General features: G+C 47.8%; 7 protein-coding genes across 10 annotated transcripts; 4 read left to right on the top strand and 3 right to left on the bottom strand.

The window, feature by feature from the left end:
• Nucleotides 1-322: 322 nt before the first annotated feature.
• Nucleotides 323-5,917, top strand: LOC117583597 (aminopeptidase N-like). Of its 2 annotated transcripts, none has more exons than XM_034271991.1 (7): nucleotides 323-434; nucleotides 2,348-2,826; nucleotides 2,884-3,039; nucleotides 3,101-3,958; nucleotides 4,020-4,569; nucleotides 4,958-5,478; nucleotides 5,550-5,917. In XM_034271991.1, exons 2-7 carry the CDS (start codon nucleotides 2,357-2,359, stop codon nucleotides 5,776-5,778), a joined length of 2,784 nt encoding a protein of 927 aa, XP_034127882.1. In that variant the 5' UTR covers nucleotides 323-434; nucleotides 2,348-2,356; the 3' UTR covers nucleotides 5,779-5,917. The 2 variants fall into 2 exon arrangements, with proteins under 2 accessions (XP_034127882.1, XP_034127881.1); XM_034271990.1 differs by having other exon boundaries at nucleotides 337-429.
• A 218-nt stretch (nucleotides 5,918-6,135) lies between these two features.
• Nucleotides 6,136-10,251, top strand: LOC117583596 (aminopeptidase N-like). Its single transcript, XM_034271989.1, has 5 exons — nucleotides 6,136-6,725; nucleotides 6,775-6,930; nucleotides 6,985-8,419; nucleotides 8,485-8,996; nucleotides 9,051-10,251. Exons 1-5 carry the CDS (start codon nucleotides 6,265-6,267, stop codon nucleotides 9,334-9,336), a joined length of 2,850 nt encoding a protein of 949 aa, XP_034127880.1. The 5' UTR covers nucleotides 6,136-6,264; the 3' UTR covers nucleotides 9,337-10,251.
• A 456-nt stretch (nucleotides 10,252-10,707) lies between these two features.
• LOC117583595 lies at nucleotides 10,708-15,849 on the bottom strand. 3 transcript variants are annotated; one of them, XM_034271986.1, is made up of 5 exons: nucleotides 15,569-15,849; nucleotides 13,884-14,405; nucleotides 12,794-13,818; nucleotides 12,107-12,719; nucleotides 10,708-12,047 (listed from the first exon to the last, which is right to left on the bottom strand). In XM_034271986.1, exons 2-5 carry the CDS (start codon nucleotides 14,391-14,393, stop codon nucleotides 10,878-10,880), a joined length of 3,318 nt encoding a protein of 1,105 aa, XP_034127877.1. In that variant the 5' UTR covers nucleotides 14,394-14,405; nucleotides 15,569-15,849; the 3' UTR covers nucleotides 10,708-10,877. The 3 variants fall into 3 exon arrangements, with proteins under 3 accessions (XP_034127877.1, XP_034127878.1, XP_034127879.1); XM_034271987.1 differs by having other exon boundaries at nucleotides 12,794-13,814; nucleotides 13,880-14,405; nucleotides 15,569-15,848; XM_034271988.1 differs by lacking the exon at nucleotides 15,569-15,849 and adding an exon at nucleotides 15,418-15,548.
• A 452-nt stretch (nucleotides 15,850-16,301) lies between these two features.
• On the top strand, nucleotides 16,302-18,031 carry LOC117582958 (elongation factor 1-gamma). Its single transcript, XM_034271068.1, has 3 exons — nucleotides 16,302-16,432; nucleotides 16,577-16,726; nucleotides 16,896-18,031. Exons 1-3 carry the CDS (start codon nucleotides 16,421-16,423, stop codon nucleotides 18,024-18,026), a joined length of 1,293 nt encoding a protein of 430 aa, XP_034126959.1. The 5' UTR covers nucleotides 16,302-16,420; the 3' UTR covers nucleotides 18,027-18,031.
• A 319-nt stretch (nucleotides 18,032-18,350) lies between these two features.
• Nucleotides 18,351-19,607, bottom strand: LOC117582959 (CDGSH iron-sulfur domain-containing protein 2 homolog). The gene is made up of 3 exons (XM_034271070.1): nucleotides 19,450-19,607; nucleotides 18,701-18,918; nucleotides 18,351-18,640 (listed from the first exon to the last, which is right to left on the bottom strand). The coding sequence occupies exons 1-3, from the start codon at nucleotides 19,544-19,546 to the stop codon at nucleotides 18,557-18,559; spliced, it is 399 nt and encodes a 132-aa protein (XP_034126961.1). The 5' UTR covers nucleotides 19,547-19,607; the 3' UTR covers nucleotides 18,351-18,556.
• A 692-nt stretch (nucleotides 19,608-20,299) lies between these two features.
• LOC117583250 (bromodomain-containing protein 8) lies at nucleotides 20,300-23,142 on the top strand. Its single transcript, XM_034271476.1, has 2 exons — nucleotides 20,300-21,559; nucleotides 21,614-23,142. The coding sequence occupies exons 1-2, from the start codon at nucleotides 20,378-20,380 to the stop codon at nucleotides 23,000-23,002; spliced, it is 2,571 nt and encodes an 856-aa protein (XP_034127367.1). The 5' UTR covers nucleotides 20,300-20,377; the 3' UTR covers nucleotides 23,003-23,142.
• LOC117583251 lies at nucleotides 23,061-24,420 on the bottom strand. The gene is made up of 2 exons (XM_034271477.1): nucleotides 23,856-24,420; nucleotides 23,061-23,800 (listed from the first exon to the last, which is right to left on the bottom strand). The coding sequence occupies exons 1-2, from the start codon at nucleotides 24,308-24,310 to the stop codon at nucleotides 23,134-23,136; spliced, it is 1,122 nt and encodes a 373-aa protein (XP_034127368.1). The 5' UTR covers nucleotides 24,311-24,420; the 3' UTR covers nucleotides 23,061-23,133.

The following is a 24,420-nucleotide window of genomic DNA, read 5'->3' as shown; positions in this document are numbered from 1 at the left end:
TTTTATTGCAAGCCACCCGCTGCGACTCTCTGTCTGTGTCAAACACACACACCAATACACGTATGTGTGTGTGTGTGTGTGTGGGCTTATGCATGATGAAGATGCTCGAAAAGCTTCCACTGCGCAACCTCTAAGCCGTCGACGTTTCAAGTCTTTCTCTCTCTCTCTCTCTCTCTTTACATTTTCTCTGTAAATGTTTATCTGTATTTCTCGTTCTACAACTGTACTTGCATTTGTGTGTGTGTGTGTGTGGTGCTGTACCAGTGTGCGTAGCAGTCGTCTGGCTATAAGACAAAAGCGCTGCTCAGAAAACTTTAGATACGCGTCGAGCGTCGAGCAGGTCGTACATTTCGCCCCGTAATTCTTTGCTGCTCCTTGTCGCTGTCTCTCCCCTCTGTGGCATCCAACTGTGTGACAGCTCTGTTAACGGTTTGGTGCGTCTCTACAGCATTTGTGTGTCAAGCAGTTTTGTCAAGTGCAGCTTGAAGCCAACCACAACAGCTTCAAAAGAAAAAGAATAACCAACCAAATTTAAGAGCAATAACAAATACAATTGTTTCGGTCTTTCGCAAAACAAAGTGATAAAAGTGTGTTAAGAGACCGCATTCAAGAACCGAAATAGCCAGAACAAGTTTTTATTCCGTGTGTGAGCGTTTGTCTCTGTGTATCAAGTGCTGGCAGAAATTTGAACTTATTTTTTTTTGGCAAACACTTTGCGGTACTCGTTGTGCTAGAAATTGATTGAACACTGGCCGGATTTTATTTGTAGTTCCATATTTTTGTAAACAATGACATGTGACCGGTGCCCCAGACTCTGGGGAAATTGTGTAAATATTATTACAACTGCAGAACGCCCCAGCAATAAACACGATGGACCACAATCTATATACTTTGTAAACTGCTTTCAAATCAATTGGCACAACAACTGTAGAGTGCACGAATGTATGGTCCCAGTGCGAATACATATTGGACATGTGGCCCGGCGTTGGGTTCAATTGATAAATAAGTAAATGCCAGACCCAGAGAGCATCGACTGCGACAGCACGTGCTTGACGTTTACTGAGCCCAAAAATCGTCAGCTTAATTGTGTGTTGTCCTTGGAAGTGTGAAAATCAGCTGGTCACAGCTGCTGGCAATTAGTTATAGTTAGACAAATGTTCCATTTCCTTTTTACAGGTACTAAAATGAATTATTTAAGATTCAAAGCATGTTCTGATTTATGCTTATTGTAGCTTATCTCACATAATCTTCCAAAGGCTTGGCATCGGTTTCCATACTATATGTATATGCTAATTTTTTCAGGTTCATTGAACGCACCCGCATTTACATACAAACATATGTATGCACCCAAAGAACTTGAAAAGCAGAAGCCAGAAAAGAGAAAAAACCGAACAACTTTTGCATAATTAATATTAGGAGTGCCAGCGAGCAGAGTGGAATAAAGCGAAACGGGAGGGAGTTGCAATCTGGTTAATCCAGTCTAGTAAATGTTTGAGTATGCAACTCCGCCTCCTTCTACTCTGCTTCGGGTGCGGTTACACCGTGATCTGGAGAGTTTTAGCATGCTTGAAAATTACATTTATGGACTACATTTAAAGACCATACGAGTAAAGAATAGCTTTTAGGAGTAGCTCTTTCTTCAGAATTTTACAATATTTATTTCCGAATTTATTCAACATAATTTCCATAATTTGGAAACATTACCACACAAGACCACACAAGAATTGAAAGCGTTTCAGCTTTGAGTTTATTTATTTATTTTAATTATTTTTACTTTGCGCTTAGTCAAATGTGTAGTTAGTAAACTGTGGAGTAAATTCAGGATGATAAAATGTGAAATTACATTCCATAGCGCATATGTTTAATCGAATTTAACAGAAGTAAAGATTTATATTGGTTGATCAAACATGTAGCCACACAACTAAGTAGTACCTCCCGCCGGCAAGGGCAGACGTGCTTAAGTACTCGCTTCGACCCAAACCCAAAAAGACGCCACTGAGCATAATGAATCGAGTTTTATTGGCCCAGACCTTAATACGTGTCCGGCATAATGAGCAGAGCTCCCGCACCGCGATCGTAAATGAAAACAAATTAAACGAAGTGCGATTTGCATTTAATCGAAATAAAGCAATGAGAAAACACAGTAAATTACGATTATGAAAACAGAAAAACAGAGAAACAGAAAATGGAAAACGTAAAACAGTAACAAGTGTTTGCGCTTTGCTTCGTTCGGTTTGATTTATTTAATGAATTTCCAAAGTGATTTAGTTAATTGCATGGCGAGTCATCCCCACAAAAACCCCCTGACGAGTTCTCCTCCTTCTCTTCTGCCTCATCTCCTCTGTAGAGTTCGGCCATGAAGTGGTTTTTGCTGTTCGTGGTGGCCCTTGGACTGGGCCTGGCCGCGGCCAGCACCAGTTCCAGCTATAACTTTTACCGCCTGCCGTCGGCTGTGCGGCCCCAGGAGTACCATCTGCAGATTCTGACGCATCTGGATAATCCGGAGGAGCTGCGTTTCGCTGGCACAGTCAAGATTCTCGTGGAGGTGCTGCAGAACACCAACAACATAACGCTTCACTCGAAGAATCTGACCATAGACGAAAGCCAGATCACGCTCCGACAGATTCGCGGCGACGAGAAGAAGGATAATTGTGTGTCCTCCACGGAGCTGAACTCTGCCCATGATTTTTATGTGCTGAACACGTGCCAGGAGCTGCTGGCCGGCAACGTCTACGAGCTCTCGTTGCCCTTTGCCGCTGATCTGAATAAACAGCTGGAGGGCTACTACCGCAGCTCCTACAAGGATAGTGAAACCAGTAAGACAAGGTGCGAGACAGGTTCAGGGTACAAACTTATACACAACTGATGGAATCTCCTTGACAGATGGCTCTCGATTACCCAATTCGAACCGGCCTCGGCTCGTGCCGCCTTCCCCTGCTTCGATGAGCCCGGCTACAAGGCACCCTTTGTGGTTACTCTGGGATTCAACAAGAGGTACACGGGTCTCAGCAATATGCCAGTGAAGGAAACCAAACCGCAGTATGTTTCGATCGTCATTAGATTTGATGTAGAGTGAAAAGTAAAAGTATTTCCCTAACAGCGAATCTCTGGCCGATTACATTTGGGTCGAGTTCGAGAAGTCGGTGCCCATGTCCACCTATCTGGTGGCCTACTCCGTCAATGATTTTACGAACAAACCCTCCACACTGCCGAACAGCCCGCTCTTCCGCACCTGGGCCCGCCCGAATGCCATCGACCAGTGTGATTATGCGGCAGAGTTCGGGCCAAAGGTCCTCCAGTACTACGAACAGTTCTTTGGCATCAAGTTCCCACTGCCCAAGATCGATCAGATTGCCATTCCCGACTTCAGTGCGGGTGCCATGGAGAACTGGGGACTGGTCACGTACAGGGAGATTGCGTTGCTCTTCTCGCCGAATCACACCTCGCTGGCGGACAAGCAGCGGCTGGCCAATGTGGTGGCCCATGAGTTGGCCCATCAGTGGTTCGGCAATCTGGTGACGATGAAGTGGTGGACGGATCTCTGGCTGAACGAGGGCTTTGCCACGTACATTGCCAGTCTGGGTGTGGAGAATATCAATCCGGAGTGGCGCTCCCTGGAGCAGGACTCGCTGTCCAATCTGCTGGCCATCTTCAGGAAGGATGCACTGGAGAGCAGTCACCCGATTTCGCGACCCATCGAAATGGTTTCGGAGATATCCGAGAGCTTCGATCAGATCTCATATCAGAAGGGTTCGTCGGTGCTGCGCATGATGCACATGTTCCTCGGCGAAGAGTCCTTCCGTGCGGGTCTGCAGTCCTATCTGCAGATGTACTCCTACAAGAACGCCGAACAGGACAATCTCTGGGAATCGCTGACCCAGGCGGCACACAAATTCAGTGCTCTGCCCAAGAGCTATGACATCAAGAGCATCATGGACTCGTGGACACTACAAACGGGGTATGGACAGCTCTTTCGAAACTCTTTTAATTACAGTTCCTAAACCTCTTCGATCTTCCAGCTATCCCGTGATCAATGTCACTCGGGATTATGCAGGCAAGAGTGCCAAGCTCAGCCAGGAGCGATATTTGCTCAACACTCAGATCTCGCGGGCACATCGCGGCGGCTGCTGGTGGGTGCCCCTCAGCTACACGACCCAGGGGGAGCAGGACTTCAACAACACGGCCCCCAAGGCATGGATGGAGTGCGGCAAGACGGGCGAGAGTCTGCCCAAGACCATACAGGATCTGCCCGGTAACGATCAGTGGGTCATCTTCAATACGCAGCTCTCGACGCTCTACAAAGTGAATTACGATTCGCACAACTGGAAGCTGCTGATCGGGACACTCACCGAGGGGGATTTCGAGAGGATCCACGTGATCAATCGCGCACAGCTGATCGACGATGCCTTGTACCTGGCCTGGACCGGCGAGCAGGATTACGAGATTGCCATGCGATTGATTGGTTATCTGCAGCGGGAGCGCGAGTATCTGCCCTGGAAGTCGGCACTCGAGAATCTGAGACGTGTGAGTCGCATTGTGCGACAGACGCCGGAGTTTGAGTTCTTCAAGGTAAATTCCCCAAACTCCCACAAGTACTCCATAATGTATTCCAAATCCTGCACTTGGCATAACCTCTGGCTCTCATTCTAAACTGTCTTTAAATTGCACTCCCAACCAAAAATCCATCCAACAAAACTCCAAACGAAAAGTTATTTTTTGTCGTAAGTCAATGCATGATGTAAGAACGAGTAAAACGGAGACTATAGTCGTGTCAATTCAACGACTATAAAATATTCGGTAATCGCAGAATGTTAGCTTTAAATTGTAATTTCTAAGATCCAAACAGATGTACATTCAGCTCAACGATTACCGGGTATTTAAGTGTTCCCCAGACATCATATAACGCTTACCCAATACCCATTAATCCGTATTGTTTGCACCTCTACCTCACCCGCAGCGCTATATGAAGAAGCTGGTTACACCGATTTACATGGACTTGAACGGCCTCAACGACACATTCAGTGGCATACAGCAGCAGGATCAGATATTGCTCAAGACAATGATCGCCAATTGGGCGTGCCAGTATCAGGTGGGTGACTGTGTGCCCCAGGCCCTGCAGTACTATCGCAACTGGCGATCGGAGGCACAGCCCGACGAGACGAACCCCGTGCCGCTCAACCTCAGGGGCACCATCTACTGCACCTCGATCAGGCATGGCAGTGACTCGGACTGGGAGTTCCTGTGGGCACGCTATAAGAACTCGAATGTGGCTGCCGAGAAGCGCACCATTCTGACGGCTCTGGGCTGCTCGCGGGAGGTTTGGATTCTGCAGAGGTATCTGGAAATGACCTACGACCCGAACCAGGCTATACGCAAACAGGATTCGATGTGGGCCTTCCAGGCAATTGCCTTCAACGAAGTGGGCTCACTACTGGCCAAGAAATACTTCATGGACAATGTCAACTTCTTATACAAGTTGTAAGTGTCACAAATAACGATTGGAGGAGTGATGGGCATTATATGTTAATCCCTTTTGTGTTTTCCTTCAGCTACTATCCGTTAACCAAGGATATGGGTCGCCTGTTGACGCCCATCTCGGAGCAAGTCATCACCCAGAGCGACTTTAATGACTTCCGGAACTTTGTTCTGATGTCACGGGACTCGCTCAAGGGTCTGGAGCAGGCCATTCAGCAGAGCCTCGAGACGATGCTCACCAATGTGCAATGGAAAAATCGCAACTTACATCAGATGTCGCGCTCCATTCAGAGCCTCCTCTAAGCCAGTGTCCTCCTAGCCCAGCCCCTCCAGCTCTCATCAGCTCTAATTGACGAAGGAATCTCTTCAGTTAAGCAGGAATACGATATATATATTTAGAAAATCCTCCAATAAACTATTCAATACAAGCATTATCCGAGTATATCCATAATGAAGATTTTCCATTTCTGTGGGGTAGGGTATGCCGGAGATGATTACGGCCCTGTCTGGTCGTTAAAAGTTTCAATAATTGAAAGATGTTTTGGGTTCTAGATTAATGGGTTATAAAAGGCAGCTTTGCCTTGGCTTTGGTTTAGTTTATTTTTAACAAGTGGCAGTGGATGTTGCATATGCAAGGAGCAAGATAAAGACTTACAAGTAAAGAAGAGAATATTGTTGCTTAAATTCCGATATTCGTATTCAAGTACATAAAGAGACTATTTTTCTAACGATTAAACGATACAAAAGACTCTTAAAAGATCACACGAATAGTAATTCCTTACCACAATCATGCCTGGACATTTGCATTCTCTGCTTTGTGTTGGATTATTCTGCTTAAGTTTATGCCGAGCAGAATACACCCATCCCCGACTGCCGCGAGCGCTGAAACCCTTGAGCTACAATCTAAAGATTGTCAGCCATTTGCATGGGCCCAAAAAGTTCACCTTCGAAGGCGAAGTGCACATTCAAATGGTCACCCGATTCGAGACAGATAATGTAACCCTACATGCTGGAAACATTACGATCCATGAGTCCCAAAATAAATTAATTGCTCTGGATGGCAACGATACGGCATTTGAGTTGGATGGAACTGGCGAAGTGCCAGAGTTGCAATATTACATGTTATTTCTGACTGCGAAGCTTGTGCCCGATGTGGTCTACGAGCTGAGATTGGCCTTTTCAGGGGATATAATTGAGGGCGGAGATGGCTACTATTGGAACAAGTACCAGGACAGAGAGAATGATACCAGGTACGGGCACCCAGCAGTTCGTGTTCCTTATAAAGAAATGTTCTTGCAGATATCTGACGGCCACTCAGTTCCAGCCAACACTCGCACGGGATGTGTTTCCCTGCTTCGATGAGCCCCAGCTTAAAGCGAACTTTACCATCACATTGGGCCACGACAAGGCCTATCATTCGCTCAGCAATATGCCAGTTAAACAAATAACTCCTCAGTAAGTCGATCATGGGGAAGCTCTGTCTGGCCTTTACGTGTATTTTATCTACAGCCCCGAGCTTCACAAATACGTTTGGACGGAGTTTCAGGAGTCCGTTCCCATGCCCACCTATCTGGTGGCCTTCTCCGTGAACGACTTTGATCATACAACGACCGTGAAGTCAGACAGCGGATTCGAGTTCCGTTCCTGGGCGCGCCACGATAGAAACTCCACGACTCTGCGTGCCATGGTCTATGGCAATGTCATTGGCTTCAAGGTACTGCAGATTCTGGAGAAATTATTCGGCATCAACTACGCATTGCCAAAGATGGATCAGATGGCCGTGCCCAACTACGCGGGAGCGATGGAACACTGGGGCCTGGTCACCTACCAAGAATCGAGAATCTTCAGCACAGCCGAGACGACAGTGTCGGAGCGGCATGCAATTGCAGAGATGGTGGCCCATGAGATGGCACATCAGTGGTTCGGCAATCTGGTCACGGCCAAATGGTGGTCGGATGTCTGGCTGAACGAGGGCTTTGCCTCGTACATTGGCTGCTATGCCCTGCAGGAACTAATGCCTGCCCATGAGCCTTGCGAGCACACGATCGTCGCGAGTCTGAACACGATCTTCAGTACGGATGCAAACAACAACTCCCGGAGTTTCGCGCGATCCGTTATGGATGGCGAGGAGATCAGCGCCACCTTCGATGAGTTCTCCTATGGTAAAGGTGGCATTGTCCTGCGAATGTTGCACCACTTCCTGGGCACCGACACATTCAAGGCGGGCATGCGTGACTATCTGCAGCGGTTCGCCTATGGCAATGCTGGCAGGAAGGATCTTTGGGCAGCCTTCACTCGGGTGGCGGAAGAAAATAAAAACCTGCCGGACAACTTTAGTGTGGCGACCATTATGAACACGTGGACAAGGCAGCCGGGCTATCCGCTGATCAATGTTACCCGGAACTACAATGATGGCACAGCGAATGTAACGCAGCAGCGCTTCCTGCAGGATCAGCAGGAGGATACGCGGCAGGACTGCTGGTGGATACCACTCTCCTTCACAACATCCAAGCGTTTGGATTTCATGGACACAGTACCTCGACATTGGTTTCAGTGTCCCAGTGAATCAGATTCCGTGAAGGATACGAATACGGATTCCGATGTCTTGAATATTCCATTGCAAATCTCCGACAAGCAGTGGGCCATTTTCAATCTGCGCATTTCTGGCCTCTATAAAGTCAACTACGACAGGCATAACTGGGAGCTTATCGTTGACACCTTGAACAGCGAACACTACAATAAAATTCACGCCCTGAACCGAGGACAGCTGCTGGATGATTCCCTCAATCTGGCCTGGGTCGGGTACATCGGATACGATGTGGCGCTGCCGCTGGTGAAGTATCTGAGACGGGAGTTGGAGTATTCGCCCTGGCTGATGGCCATGTCCAATCTGCAGAAACTGACTCACATCATGAGGCGCACAGTTCACTATCCCAGCTTCAGGGTAGGCATCTCGATGGGGCTCCATCGTTTGTGCCCACAGACTCATTGGTTCCTTTTCGCTCCCAGGGTCTTGCACAGCTGATAACAACGCCCATCTACAAGCATCTGGGTGGACTGAAAGACAAGAAGGGCCTGATGCTTAAACAGAAAATGCTGAAGACGCAACTCGTTGCTTGGGCATGTGCCAACAGGGTGGATCGCTGCATAAAGGATGCCATAGATTTATTTCTTCGCTGGCGGTCAGTCAACGATCCGGAGAAACACAATCCCATACCGCTGGACATGCGCTCTACCGTCTACTGTACGGCCATTGCCGAGGGCGATGAAATCAATTGGTACTTCCTGTGGCGGCGCTACAGCAGCCCCACCGATCACCATAGCCGTGGCATGCTCCTGAGCGCCTTGGCCTGCACACAAAGACCGTGGGTGGCGCTCAAGTTCTTGGATTTCATTATGCGCCCAAATGGCGTAATGCCCGATGAAGATGTTAGTGCTGCAGTGGAGGCGATGACCAATCAGGATGTGGGTTTTCACATAGCCAAAGCATATCTGATGGAACGTTTCGCAGGCAAACTTCCGTAAGTAATAAAAGACTTGATCAAATATGTTTCCAAAGCCTTTACTCGCAATAGGAAAAGCCGCAAAACCATTATTAATTTTACACATCTGCTGATTGCCGTGACCCGTAACATCCACACCAAGAGCGAAGCGCAAAGCTTGGCCATCCTCATTAGGAATCACATGCCAGAAATCCAGTCGGAGGAACTGGTGTATAAGCTACGCCAGGCGGTAAGCAGCATGGTGGGCAACGTTAAATGGCGAGCACGGAATGCCAAGAAGGCGGCCAGTGTTCTGAGGAAGGTTATGAGGCTTCAGGAGGCAGAGGAGGGGATAAGAGTGGATAAGTATGGGGGTTAGAAATATGAAGATACGAGATACTGCATATACCATATGTAGATGTTTGTATATTTCGTATATTTAGTTAAGCTAGAACATGCTAATTCATAATAAACATAAATAGAATTGGAGTTCAACATCGTCCCTTCCAATATAATCATACATACATACATATCTCCCTGTTGTGTGGTGTGTGTGTGTGTTAATGTACATTACATAATTATTTGCTTTGTAAATGTTAATATCACTATAGCAGCGCTCTTGAAAAACAAGGAAAAAAAGTAACTAAAAAGGAACGGAATAAAATTGAGAGTAAAACTAGCGAATTTTATGAATTAGAATGCAAATGGAGAAACTAAATCTAAATACTAAACATATTGCATAAGTAGTATGTGTGTGGGTGTGGTGAGAGAGTGTGTGTGCTATTATTATTATTTCGTATTTATTATAATAATTATTAAAACTATTTGTCAATGTTACATTACACTCGTTTATGTTATGTGGTTTTTGTGTGATGAAGTTCTCCTGTTCTCCTTTGTCATATGAAAACACTTTTATAAACTATGCACTGAACATTTTATAACAATTCTCAGTTGTTCCATCTTGATGCCGTTTCTCTCCGTTCTATCAGATCTGATCTGATCTTGTCTGTTCCATACTTTCTTTAATTCGAATCAATTATATTCCGCCTGCTTGCTGCGTGTTCCTATGGATAGTCATGCGTTTAACAACTATTCAACACTTCGTATATGTATAATTCGTGAATATTGTGTACACACATATGTATCCACTTAAATATATGCATATGTATGTATAGCTCATTGTTTACAATAAACCATTCCATTCCATTTACTAGATGTATGTATACTTGATGCTGTAATTATTACAGATTGATTTGCTGCCACTGCTACTGCTTTCAGTCTCCCTTCAACTGGATTTCTTTTCGTTTTGTTCTATGAGAATAACCAAGATTATTCCATATTTCATACGTACATATATTATTAATATTGTTATTATTATTATTACAACATTTTTGTTTTGTTTGTGTTAAATGTATTATTAGGGACTTAATTTATGCACTAGGAGTATATCGAAAATGTTGCCTGTTGCGCGGGGGAGCCAAACAATTCTAAACCGTCTTCATTCTCGGCGTTTAAATTCGTGTTCCGTTTACGCAGCATTTGTTCTTAACCGTGAATGCCAAATAAAATTTAAAGGTTGTGTGTAAAACGAAACGATGAAATTATCCCATGAAAACGGTAAGTAGAACCGAAGTGTGTATGTGTGTAAAAACATAAAATTTTCTTGGGCATCGAAGTATGGGGGAGAGGCATCAGTCAAACCGCTGGTTAGTTATGTTAATGATAGTTATGCATGTAGATAAACGATAGATCTTCTTAGTACGATTATATTGTTTAACAAACAGACTTCATCTTCTTATTATATTATTCTAGAGACACATCCAATCCGATCCTATCCGATTCTATCAGTATGCCAATACGTATCGCACATGCTTGGCTTGTTGATTAATGCTGCTGTTTCCTCTGCTTTTTCGCATACCCTCAAATCTTATGCGCACCTCCCCCACCGCTGCCGGACAATGCCTCATTCGACCAGGAGCTTTGCGATGACGCAGATGGCGGTGGCGGCGTTGAGGATGTTGTGCCCGATGCCTTCGATGGCGGCTGCAGATCGAATCGTGCATAGAAAAGCAAGTATGGAGTTATGGTTATCTTCCGTGATGGGGACAACAGTTCCTCGAACTCTCGCTGTGTCATCGCCTTGATCTTGTCATCATCGCACATGTACCAAATGGGATCCGTGCCGCCGTGTGCATAGTTGGCCTTGACACCGCCACGTCCCGTACTGCCATAACCCGTAGGATAATTTGGCAGAACATTGCTGCTGTTGATGCTGCTGCTGCCGCCTGCTGCTCCACTGCCACTGCCATGGCTGAGATTGCTGTTGCTGCCATTCTGCAGGGACTCCTCGCTGAAGTCACTACAACTGGCCGAGTTGCTGTTCCCGGCGGCGCCACTTGGTTGCTGACTGCAGCACAGGCGCATGGCGCAGCAGCTCACGCCATGGCAGGTGGTGTTCATGCTCAGTTTACCAATGCCATTGGTGATGTTCTTGCTGCTGATGCCATTCAGTTGCTTTACATTTTTGCTCATGTCGCCGCTGCTCGACGCCTTGCTGCGGCCAAATTTCATCTTTTTTATCAGACTAGTGCCAGAGGAGGCCAGGACCGAGGCAGCCGCGGATACGGGTGTGCTGGCCACATGGCTGCTTCCGTTATTTGGTGCCGTATTCTCATTGGAGGACGCCGCAGCCGCCGAGTGCTGTGTCTGTGATCCCGACATTGTGTTCCGTCGATCCTTTGGGCAGTTTATATAGTCACTGGGCAGATCCAGGAAGCACGTGTAGGCAATGTAATGGCCCACACTGAGTGTGGCGCCCACATGGGTTATCACGCTGTACAGCTTGTACACATGCAGCTTGTTGCCGTCGCTCAGCTCGCAGCACTTGGCGCAGAAGCAGGGCAGGGTAAAGGTCGTGGGCACATACGTGCTCACCTTTTGCATGCCGCCCGAGAAGCGATTCAGCTGAACGACCAGCAGACGAGGCAGCACCTCGTACGATATTGAGCGTATGGCCTCAGTGTAGCCGGTGCATTGACTGCAACTATATTTGTTATCACCCTGAAAGTATTCCTTTGTGATGCAAGAATTCTGAAAGAAGTACAACAATTATATTCGGTTCAATGGATTCTCTGTAGGGATTCTCTTACCTGAATGTAGGTGCTGGGCTTGTCCTGCAGGTCGGCAGTGTCGCAGCCTGTTATCGGCACGGAGATGTCAAGCATGCCCTGCTTTTGCTTTGTAACCGTCTCACAGCTGAGACACTTGGTGGTCAGCACCACAACGCCCTCAAAGTCGGCATTGAAGAAGTTAATATTCGGATCCAGTATACGGTCCTTCAATCGCATGCTATCCTTAAGCGCACTGGCCGGGTTCATTTCATCGTCACTGGAGTACTTTGCGGTTGGTGCCGGCTGCGAAACAGTCGGTGTTGCTGCTGCTGGAGCCGCAACGTTACTGGCGCCGCTGAGATCAACTGTATTCAAATAGAAGAGACTGTTGGCAGTGGAATGCGCCGGTGCAGCGGTTAGGCCACCCGCCGTCGGACTATTATCCTTCAGCGGTGATTGTATCCGTGTCGATTTCGATGACTTGACCTCATCTTTTCTCTTCGATTTGCGTGAGAAGAACGACGTTTTTGTCGTGGTTGTTTGACTAGTGGCCAGCGTGTTGCCGTTGCCAGAGCTTGCCAGAGCCATCGCTGCATCCGTACGCTCTTGGGCAGCGTCCCCAGAGTCCAACTCATCGGGATTGGCTATGTAACTGAAGCGATAATGAATTGGGTAAGTATAAGCAAAAGTTTCTTTAGAATTTAGGTGAGTGATCTAAGCCCTTACCCATTTACAATGACCTCGGGACATTCGTCAATGGCTTTGATCAGAGCTTGATTCGTTTCGCGTATGCAATTGAGGACGCACATGAGAAACTCGTGGGCATCCTGCTGCTGGTTGCCCTGAAATGTGGTATTCACATCCTGTATTGCGTGCAGCAGTGTGTCCGCATGGTAAGGCTCTGTCGAGTCGGCCATTTCATTGCCATGTAGGCTGTGGTACAGATCATGCAGCTTCTCCGTGACCGACTGAAAGCTTGCCTTGATTAAGCTGTTGGTTGTGTTGCTGCTGCCACTGACACCGCCGCTGCTGCCATTGGTGCTGTTGCTAAAGTGCTCTGAGGTTGCCAGATCCTTGCTGCTCCAACTGCGTGCATGCTCCAGCTGCGTGGCACTCACGTTTCGGCCCAATGAGGCCGATTTGGCCGTCTGCTGGCGCACTATAGTCTGCTGCACCACATTCAAATCGTGGATCAGATGGTGCAGGTTGTGCAGAAACAGGGGGGCAAAGCGCAGCGTGTACACCACCGAGTTCAAGTAGCAAGTGTTGCCAATGTTGCAGAGGGTGCCCATTGAAGGCGCATGGTTGAGAGCGGCTCCACTGCCATTTAGGCCCGTACCGGCGCCCGTTGGATTGCTGCCTCCTGACGATCCATAATACTGATGGCCCTGCAACTCCTGCGCCTCAATGTCACTCGATGAGGCGGCACTGCCTGTACGCAGTCCATTGCCGCCATACCCGTTCGGCACACGCCGCTCATCGGAGGTGCTCTGGTATCGACGGTCATACAGCGACATGGCGGAGTTTCTCTTACGGGTGGCACGTGATGATGGCTTCCCAGTCGAATCGAGCTCAAGCTGTGCAGCCGCAATAGCGGCCGCTGTTTCCGGCGAGTAGTTTTCACCAAGTTCGCTCAGTAGCTTGGCGCGTCGCGTGCGACCCCGTCCACCGGCAGCACGTCGCTTTTTGTCAACGAATTTAACTTCCTCTTCTTCAATCAAATTCCAGAATGCCGGATTAAATTGCTCTGAAAAAGTAAAACTCTTTTTAGATCGTACAATTGATTAGGGACTGAGGAAATATCCAACCCACCTAGTTTAGTGTACTCTGTGGATTCTGTGGGTGTCGGTGAGGAGGCGACCTGCGCTGGCGGCGGTGTTGTCGGCACCTGCTTCGACCCTGTCTCAGCTTTGTCTTTGGACTCTTGTTTGGATCGTAAGCTGTAACAGCGGGAGGTGTCGGCGATATAAACACGACGCTGACGTTTTCGTCTTGGAATTTGCTGCAAAGTCTCTTCTCTATCTGTATCTACTATGGACGACGACTGTTCATCCACCGATTGATCGACGACTTTATCGGGGCTTGCTGTTCTGGTTGTATCACCTGCTTCTGAATAAGCTGTCGTAAAGGAATCTACTTGTTTAGTTATCTGCGGATCCTTGGTATCCTCCTGGGGCTGCTGCTGATCCGTAACCGTGACCGCCTCACTGGGAGTTTGAAGTTTGCTGCTGTCGATGCAGCTTGTGTTTTTGTTGTTTGTGTCGTTGCTTGTATGTGGAAGACTGTCTGGTTCCTCTTGACGCTCGTTTAAGTCATTTTCTTGCATTTTTTCATCCTACTGCAAGGACCAAAAATTAAAGTAGTAACACACATCTTTAAGCCATAAAAAAAGACGTAAGGAGGGAATCTGAACCATGCAGTATGAGCAATGCTATGTGAATGGCACAAGCTCTTACGTTTCTCAGGTGTTTGTCATCGTTTTTGTTGTGTGCCTGATAAGTCCTCTATTATACATGATAACAAACTGTTTGATAATCAATCATTAATCTACGCCTACTGCCTACGTTGGGTCGAGCAGTGATTCATACTTAATAGGGTTGGTAAATGGGGATTGACAAGAGAGAATCTACAAATTCTCACAGGGAACTTCCCCTTCTAAATCGTTCAGTTTGATCTCTGAGATATTGATGGCTTCGAAAGCTCAATCAGAAGCTTTTATTGTTTTTTAGCTGGGAGGGCTATGGTCAGCTGTTTCTGGAAGGCCTCATCCGATCACATGCGATATCAATTAACGTCATAATTCCCCACCAGCTCATTATGGCAGTAAGTCAATTGATTGGCCCGCAATTGTATATGTATATACATACATATTGTGTATCATGAACTTGACAAAAAATATTGTGAAAGCCAAAACTCAGGGGGTGGCAAATGGTTTTACCGGCGGTGGCGGGCGTGCGCTCGTTTGCTTTATGCTTTGGTGGGGTAGGCTCCCCGGGCTCAGCTCTGCTCTAGTCTGTCTTGGGCTCAGGGTCTAGTGAATGCAACGTGAACGTAAACGATATTACTATTGATTTTGTAGCTGCTGGAATGAAGGTCACACGTCCCACAAAAAAAGAGAACACGGCAAACTAAAATCTGTATGCGCCCACAGCGGAACCACGAAAAGCTCTGCCTCTCCAACACAAATGCATAAAAAACGAAAGCCCACAAATTATAGCAACAACAACAGTTGGGATGGTAAACAGTTATAATTATGTAGCTAATTTATGCACGGCATGCTTCAAGGACTTGATTAATTATTCTGATTGTTTTTTTTTTGTTTTTCTGCTTGTCCTTTTCGGGAAACTCACATAATTTGAGGAACAACATTTGAAGGCAATTGGAGCTTTACAGTCCTGCTACGGGTAATTAAAACGCCGCTGAGCAAATGCGAAATTTTAAAGAAATTTGTGTGTTTGCAACGTAAGACACGCACACACATGCACTCTAACACACACTTACACACACGCGTCAACACGGCTTGTACTCGCTGAGAAGTCTGATTTTGCTCCGCTCCGCTCTTCTTCTTCTTCCCAACACCACTTTTCACATTTTTTCACTATACAAATTTGCCTCACTATAGACTATTTCGAGCATGGCATTTTAGATGTTCCAGGTGTCCTTCAAGTCGAAATTTGCATTGCCGCAAACTAGCACTTTCAGGTTTTTTACAAACAATATTAAATTGTGTTTTATATTCGTGTAAAATTATGCGCCGCAGCGGACGACTAGGGATGTGAAGTGACATCGATAAGCGTACAGCTATCGATGGCACGGAGTATTTTTCCTATTGCGTAGGCATTGAAATTCAGAAATACTGTTTTTTATTTGAAAATCGTTTGAGAACAAAACCAATCTTACTTGATAATTAAAATTTTATTAGAAAATATACCAGTCACACTGCAAATGTCCGGCTGAAATCGATGGATCGATAATTGATGGTCACTACTACATTCGATAGTATCAGGCAGCTATCGATGGTTTTACATTTTCTTTTCTCCGACAGAAATCATTTTATTAATTATATCATTTTATTTAGAACTTTATTGTCAAATTTGTAAAATATAAGGGCAATTCAATAAAAATTAGTGTTTATAATAAGCCAAATTGATTTTGAAGTCGGATTAAATTATTGTTTCAGTGTTAAAAGTCTTTACAAGCTAATTATATCAAATAGAACATCAACATCCACGAATATGATTTAAGACTACGGTATGTTACGGTATATTTTTAAAGTGAGATGGTATATGTTGGTATATTTCTTACCGATAACTCCGCGGTCACACGGTCACACTCTCTCCGGCAGAAATCACGATGTCGACTGGAGTAAGTAAAAAATAATGCCGCAAAAATTCGCAAAATACAATGCAATCATGCGGCTATAATTAGCAATTGGATGTTGAACGCATGCCCAATGCGTTGGAGTACTTGTTACTAATGTTATTTCGTTTCGGATTTGGCTAATTGCAGACACTTTACACCTATCCCGAGAACTTCCGCGCGTACAAGGCGCTCATTGCCGCCCAGTACTCTGGCGCAAAGGTGAAAGTGGCCGATAACTTCAAGTTTGGTGAAACCAACAAATCGGCAGAATTTCTGAAGAAATTCCCCAGTGGCAAGGTAATTAAACATATAATAATTGCAGGCAAAAACATGCACATATTCTTATCGCCTTTGGGTGAGTGCTTGTGCTCGCTTCTGTTGAGCCGGCATGCTACGTCATCAGCAAAAATGTCTACTTTACTGTGCGTAATACTAACTTGTGCCGCGTGTCATGTTCTTTTTACAGGTTCCAGCATTTGAGACCGCTGAAGGTAAGTACCTAAGCGAGTCCAATGCCATTGCTTACTTCTTGGCCAACGAGCAACTGCGAGGTGGCAAGTGCCCCTTCGTTCAGGCTCAAGTGCAGCAATGGATCTCGTTTGCTGACAACGAAATCGTGCCTGCCTCCTGCGCACTGGTGTTCCCCCTTCTGGGAATCTTGCCCCAGCAGAAGAACACCACTGCCAAGCAGGACGTAGAAGGTGTCCTGGCCCAGCTCAACCAGAAACTGCTCAATGTCACCTACCTAGCAGGCGAGCGCATCACCCTTGCCGACATCATTGTTTTCAGCAGCCTGTTGCATCTGTACGAGTACGTTCTGGAGCCGACTGCACGCGCTGCCTTCGGCAATGTGAACCGTTGGTTCCTCACCATCCTGAACCAGCCACAAGTGCAGGCTGTGGTCAAGGACTACAAGCTGTGCGAAAAGGCTTTGGTTTTCGACCCCAAGAAGTACGCCGAATTCCAGGCTAAGCAAGGCGGTGGCAAGCCCCAGCAGCAGCAGAAGCCAAAGGACGAGAAGAAGCCCAAGGAGAAGAAGGAGGCTGCGCCCAAGAAGGCCGCCGAGGCCGAGGAATTGGATGCCGCCGATGAGGCATTGGCTCTGGAGCCCAAATCCAAGGATCCCTTCGATGCCATGCCCAAGGGCACCTTCAACTTTGACGACTTCAAGCGCGTCTACTCCAACGAGGAGGAGGCCAAGTCCATCCCCTACTTCTTTGAGAAGTTCGACGCCGAGAACTACTCGATCTGGTTCGGAGAATACAAGTACAGCCAGGAGCTGTCCAAGGTGTTCATGTCGTGCAATCTCATCACTGGCATGTTCCAGCGCCTAGACAAGATGCGCAAGCAGTCCTTCGCCTCCGTGTGCCTCTTCGGTGAGGACAACAACAGCACCATCTCCGGTGTGTGGGTGTGGCGCGGACAGGAGCTGGCCTTCCCCCTGTCGCCCGACTGGCAGATAGATTACGAGACCTACGACTGGAAGAAATTGGATGCCAAGAGCGAGGAAACCAAGAAGCTCGTCACCCAGTACTTCTCCTGGTCCGGCACCGACAAGGATGGCCGCAAATTCAACCAGGGCAAGATTTTCAAATAAGCATAGCAAAGCCAACTAACACCCAACAGCAACACAGCAGCAACAATAAAAATTTGAGATTCAAAATGCAGCAAAAGCAAAATCACGATGCCTAATTCTATTGTTTAAGTTCCAACTGATAGTATCATAATGAGACGTCGTCCGTCGTGCTGTGTTGTGTTCTGGTTTGGTATTGTGTTTGGCTTCTGCATTTGTCAACTGAAGAATCGTTTTGTATCGCCCATACTCTATATATATCATGATATTGTCCACAAAACCAGCTTACAGCCAGAAAATAATTTATATAAAGAATAAACAGTTTTCTAAAAATGATACGTCCATCCCTTTAAATGTTCATTTAGTATCTGATTAGGCAATTTTTATTGGCTTCTCGTTAGATCTGATTCGATATCGATCAATTATTGCTTACTATTACAAAAGGCTCGACAGGGCTTGAAGTATTTGAACAAAAGAATTCCCTCCCCTTCCGGGGCGAAGAAAATTTCAACAAGGAAATGCTAAACGCGAAAATCATCGACGCACCGCTGGAATTAATTCCTCTTGACCACAATGGGTCCCACGTTGTCGCCCGTCACCTTGTTGTGCTCGGCATGGCTGCCATCGCAGTAGGGCCACTGCAGGAAAGAAGAAATGATCAAAACACGTCACCGAAAAAGCATCAACAGATAGCTTACGTTCTTGGTTTTCCAGCAGCGACAGAATGCCGCTTTATCTGCAATATCCTCCACATCGACCATGGTCACCACTTTAGCCTCATTTTTGCGGATCAAGCTGTTGCAGAGGCCAGATTTCTTGTCACTGCATCGCGCGGCAGGGCAGAAGGCTAGATAACTGGTGTACCCAAGGCCGGCCACCACAACCGTGGGTGGAATGAGAGCGAGCCAATCCGTGACTGTAAATGGGATAAGTTCCGAGCAGTTAGCATGTTTATTTTAAGCAGCAGATCTAGCAGCATCACTGAGCTGTAACCGGCACAAGGCCGAAATGCCTTGGCATGAAAGAGATAGCCTACACATAACTGTAACTGCAAGTTTCTTTGTTTGATGAAGCGTCAACGCATATTTTTTGGGTATTCTTTTATCTAATTTCACTTCCCGCTATCGTTTGCAGATAAACCGAAGCCAATTAAAAATTGCGTGTTCCCACAGTCGGCATAATGGCGAGAGTTCAACAAACGTTGCATAACAGGTGCAGCATGTCCACCGTAGCTACTGCCACTGGAAGAAGTGCATGCTTTCCAATCTTATAGCCAATGCATTTCCTACGATAATCCCACAACGTTATGTGTATAATCTTTAACTCAATAATAGCCCTTGATGCTGTGTCATCGTTGGTTTGACGTGTGGTGATGGTCAGTTCAATGTAGGGCGCCCTTACGGCAAATTCCAATTTGGATCGAATGTTCACTTTGCTCAAAACTTACAAGATAGCTTGAACCAGCCCCCAATACTGTCGGGAATCGGCAAGTTGGACAAGTAGTTGGGCAATGTAGATTTAACTAGATGTGATATGGGCTCCATTTTCGAAGCTTTCTATATCTGCTTATATGTTGTAGATTGCGAGTCTGAAAAAACCTGTTATTGTTTTTGTTGTTTCGAATGGCGCCTGCGATACAGCTATGTTGGAATATTATCGATGGTTTGTAGTCAAGTCGATAGTTGCACACAATGTGCTCTTAATAATACTCTTGACTGATGCATCCCTGATGCATCGATTTAACAGGGTATATTACGTTTTGGTTTTAAAGAAGAAGGGACGTGTGAGACGCTTATTACGCGTCACAACTTATATACCCTGTACTCAGTAGAACATCTGTACCTTCACAGTTTCTTTTTTCAAATTATAAATTTTACATTTTGAATTTTTTCTACATCTTTCATCAACATCTACATCTAAATAGCTTCTCACGCCAACCCGCTCTTTTAGCTCGCCTCCTACCCTAGAACCGCACACTGCAGAGGCAGAAGCAGAGTTTAAATGAGAGAATGTGAAAAAAACAAATAAAAACTACGGGATGGAGTGGGTATAGCCACTGGAAATTGATTTCTTTATTCTGGCTATAATAATGATCAGATCCCAATTCGGTGATCTGATAGATATGGTCATTCCTTAGTTTTCTTATATCATTAAAATTGTAGCTTTGCGAGATTTTCGCCCTTTTGCGGGTGCGTGGCTAATTTTGGAGACTATCGTGATATTATCGACCACTATAAACCATCGATAGTGAGCTATGTCGATAGTGTCCAACCAACGATAGTACCGATAGTGCCATCGATAGTTCTCCGCCTCTATTTCGACTTCGAGTGCAATTGTTGTTTTGTGAAAACAAAGTGCAAAAATAGCGTTTTCAAATGAACCGAGCGCCTTTGGACACGTGGACCAAGCGGGAGCATCTGTGCCTGGCGTCATCGGTTTCCTGCAGCGGCGACCAGAACTGGATTACAGTCAGTCGCACGTTGAAAACAGTCTGCGGCAATGGCAACAGCAACAACAGCAGACCGGCAGATTGGTACTCGCAGAAGAATTGTGCCGTGCAGTACGGAAACCTGCTGGAGAGCGTGGAGGCCACCAAGCGCAAGAAGCGCAGCAGTGAGAGCAGTGCTGGGGTCTCCTCCCCGGCCTCGGTGGAGACCCCAACAGAGCTGCTGCTCCGTCGGCTGACAGAGGAGCGAATGCAGGAGATAAAGGCGCAGATGCGCTCCGATCAGGAAATGTATCTCAAGATACAGCGCGAGATCGATTCGTTGCAGTCGGACGAGGTAGACGAGCAGGAGATGCAAGACATGTGGCAGGAGATCGAGAAAGAGCAGGAGACGAAGCGCATTGAGGAAATGAAATTGGAGAATCAAATGCGCGAGCGGGAGCAGCGCAAAAAGGAGATGACGGCCAACTGGCGCAACAACAGTCCCGCCGCACGGCGATCTGTTCAGACAACGGACACAACCGCCGTCGACATGGATGTGGAGGACATCAACAGCGGTGGCAACAAACAGCAGCAAGCTGGGCCGTCTCCTCTGCTCACATCCCTGCTGAAGTCACCCACAAGCAGCAGTCCAGCTGCTCCTCCCTCGACGCCCGGCACTGGCAGTAGTGTGGCTAGAGCTACGGCTCCCACCATAACCTCGCTGCTGACCAGCGGAGCCAGCACTGTGTCCAGCCAGCCGGCCATCTCCATGAAGAGCCCCTCCGATGCGGCATTCATGTCACGCCCCATTACCGGGCCACCAGCCACTGAAGCGCTCACACCCACTACTCCCACCCTGGAGCGCAGTCCCTCACAGTCAGCTCCAACCCTCTCAATGCTGCTGGAGAAGAACAAAGCGGCGGCGGCAAAGGCTGCCGAGGCTGTCGACAGCGCGGAGAAATCTGAGAGCACAGCAAGCCAGGAGCAGCCTCTGCTGGATGACGCAGGAAACGCCCTGGTCGATGCCGATGAGGCCGACCAGCTGCTGGAGGGGATGTCAAACATCGACGACATTGACATTGACATGGCCAGCGTGATCGATGATGAGATCTTAAAGGAAGTAGATGAGGCGATTGACATGGCCAGCGTCATCGGTGATGAGATCTTCAAGGAAGTAGATGAGGCGATTGCCTCTCCTGTGCCCGACAAATCCGAGGGGATTGACTTCGAGGACAAGCTGGACGCACTAAAGAGAAAACAGACCAGATCCACGCCCACCGGCGAAGTGGCCAAGCCAGTTGAGGTGGTAATTGGCTCCAGTGATGACTCAAACGATAATATACCACTGGCGGCAGTTGTATCGCAGGACAACAGCAAAGACCGCACTGTGACTGCCTCCGAAGGAAATGGAAGGCCGGAGGATACAGAGCGTCTGGCCAGCGAGGTGGCTGTAGAAGAGATTGGGGAGACGATAACACTCATCAGCACATCCAGTGAGGACACGGCAGGTTCTCCGCCAACTAAAGCTGACCAGGAGGTCTCGAAGAACGAAGAAGAGAAATCCACAAATGAGGCGACAACTGAAGCTGTTAGCGAAGCCGCCGACACAGTAGAAGCTACAGAGGAGTCCGAAACAAGTGCTGAGCCAACATCGGCAGCAGGTGAAGCAAAAGCAAGCCTAGAGAAAACCGACAAGCAGCAGGCACTGGAGGAAAAGACTGCCACACTCTCGGCACCGGTTGCTGTGTCCCTGCACGACACGGACGAGGAGACCTCTTCGTTGACGGACAGCAGCAAGCAGGACGATCCGCCACGCAGTGTCAGATCTAAGCAGCAGCAATCCGCCAAGCATTCGGCCGCCGAGGAGCATTCCAAAGCTGACCAGGAACAGGCTGGAACTCCCCAGCCCCCATCGGCACCGGCTCGAGCACCGCTTCTGCGCAAGCTGCCCCATCGAGATCGCTCAGAGAGCCCCATGGTGGACGACGATACAACGACAGCCAGCGACCATTCGACGGCCAGATCGAGCACACGGCGCCGATATTCATCGACGCCAGTGATCGACAGTATACCCAATTCGCCGGCCTCCAGCGAGCACACCGACGAGAAGCGCGAGACCCGAGCCGCCACCAAGAAGCTCTTCCTCTCCATCTATGCGACGCTGCAGGAGAGCAAGCACGCAGCTCCCTTTCGTCGACCCTTTCACGACGAGCACGCCCAGCGACATGCGGAGATCTGTCTGCGCCACATGGACTTCCCCACCATCAAGCGCAACATCGACTCTGGCCTGATACGCAGTCTAAACGAGCTGCACCGCGATGTGCTGCTCATGGCCCACAACGTGCTGCTGGCCTACAAGCCCCACACCACGCAGTACAAGACGGCGCGTCTGTTCCTGGAAGATGTCCAGGCGCTGAAGGAGTTCTCGGTGGTGCCAGAGACGGCAGCCAGCAGCAGCGCCAGCATCTCCACTCCGGCCGCCAACAGCAGCGGCAGCAGCAGCAGTAGAGCTGAGAGGCCACATGGCAGCAAGGCACGAAGTGGGTTCAGGAAGAGCCAAAGGCATCATTAGCCAGGGAAGGAGGACAGCTCACAAAAGATTCCTCATCAGATAAGTATTCCATATCGAGTGCACACACAAATACCAATTTAGGGAACATTTTTACGCATTTCCATCAACAATAAATAAATCATAACATTTAATTAATCGAAGAATATTAAATTTTGTAAGCGTCGCGATCGGGATGAGTGACAAATGGATCTACGCTTTGGACAGTAATACTTCTTGAGGCAACGCGAGAGCCGCAGGTCGCACTGGCAGAGGCGTGCGGCACAGGAGTCGGGACCACCCCACTCGCCGTGATCGACGGCGCACAGGGGCTTGCCCCGATAGCACTTCCACACGTATGGCACAAAGTACTCCAGGTAGGAGATGCAGTTGCTCTGGCCATAGCACTTGTCGTGCAGGCGGCAACAGCGATCGATGCCATCTGCAGGCACTCCATGGCCACCGAAGCCACAATAGCAGCCATAACCTTTGTATATCAACGGATCGCAGCCCGTGGAGCACTTGATCATGGAATAGAGCTTGGCCACATCCCGTTTGCCACGATCCACGGCGACTGTTGGCACCTTGCTGCTGTCATTGCTGAACGTCCACTTCATGGAGTAGCCAAAGGGATCGTTCACCCGCGCAATATACACATTCTGTCCGTCCATGAGGTCCTCCAACTCTGCGGGCCTGCCACTCGTGCCACCAGCTATGATCCGTATATCGGTGACACGGCCGTCGAAGTGCTTGTTCTTCAGATCGAGGAGTATCTCATCGCGCGGATATGTATTCTGCCAGCTAATCGCTGGATGGGAATCCCTAAAGAGTAATTTGAAGGATTTGGTCGGTGTGGAATACAAATATTGAAACTCACTTGTGGCTCTGCTCCAGCCAGGGCAGGGGAGGGTTCAATTCACCTGCCCAACCCTCCAGGCCTAGTTGCTGCCATTCGGCATGGGGAGAGGTCACCAGGCTGGTCTTCACATTCGTCTCCGGCGGCTCAGCGGTCAAGGGTGCACTGACTGTGGTTGCTATTGATTCGCTGACATTCGGAAAGATTGGTTCCGCAAAATCAGAACGCTGCATGGTGAGCAGCTCGTAGCCCTCACTTCCACCGCTGGGCATTCGGAAGACAAAGCTGGGATTCGCACTGCGCATACTTGAACCGTACATTTCCTGTATAATGTGGTCTAGCACCTCAGTGTCGTTGGTGATGCCTCTGAAGGCGTTCCTAATGTCTTCAATTACCGTGACATTTGCCACAACTCCACAGCGATAATTGAGCAGCAGCAGCGACAGCGCTGGCGCTACTAGCAATAGCCACAACATGTTGTCCAGGAACTATAGTTGATTTCGCGTTACGATCAAAATGCTTTTTCTTGCCTTTTTTTGCGCATGCGCACCGACCGCGAACCGCACGAGTCGAGCTCCAATCAAAA

Source organism: Drosophila guanche, unplaced genomic scaffold (assembly GCF_900245975.1).
Source record: "Drosophila guanche unplaced genomic scaffold, DGUA_6, whole genome shotgun sequence".
Classification (NCBI taxonomy): Eukaryota; Metazoa; Arthropoda; class Insecta; order Diptera; family Drosophilidae; genus Drosophila; species Drosophila guanche.
The sequence above is the reverse complement of the archived record's forward strand: the minus strand, read 5'-3'. Positions and strand labels throughout refer to the sequence as shown.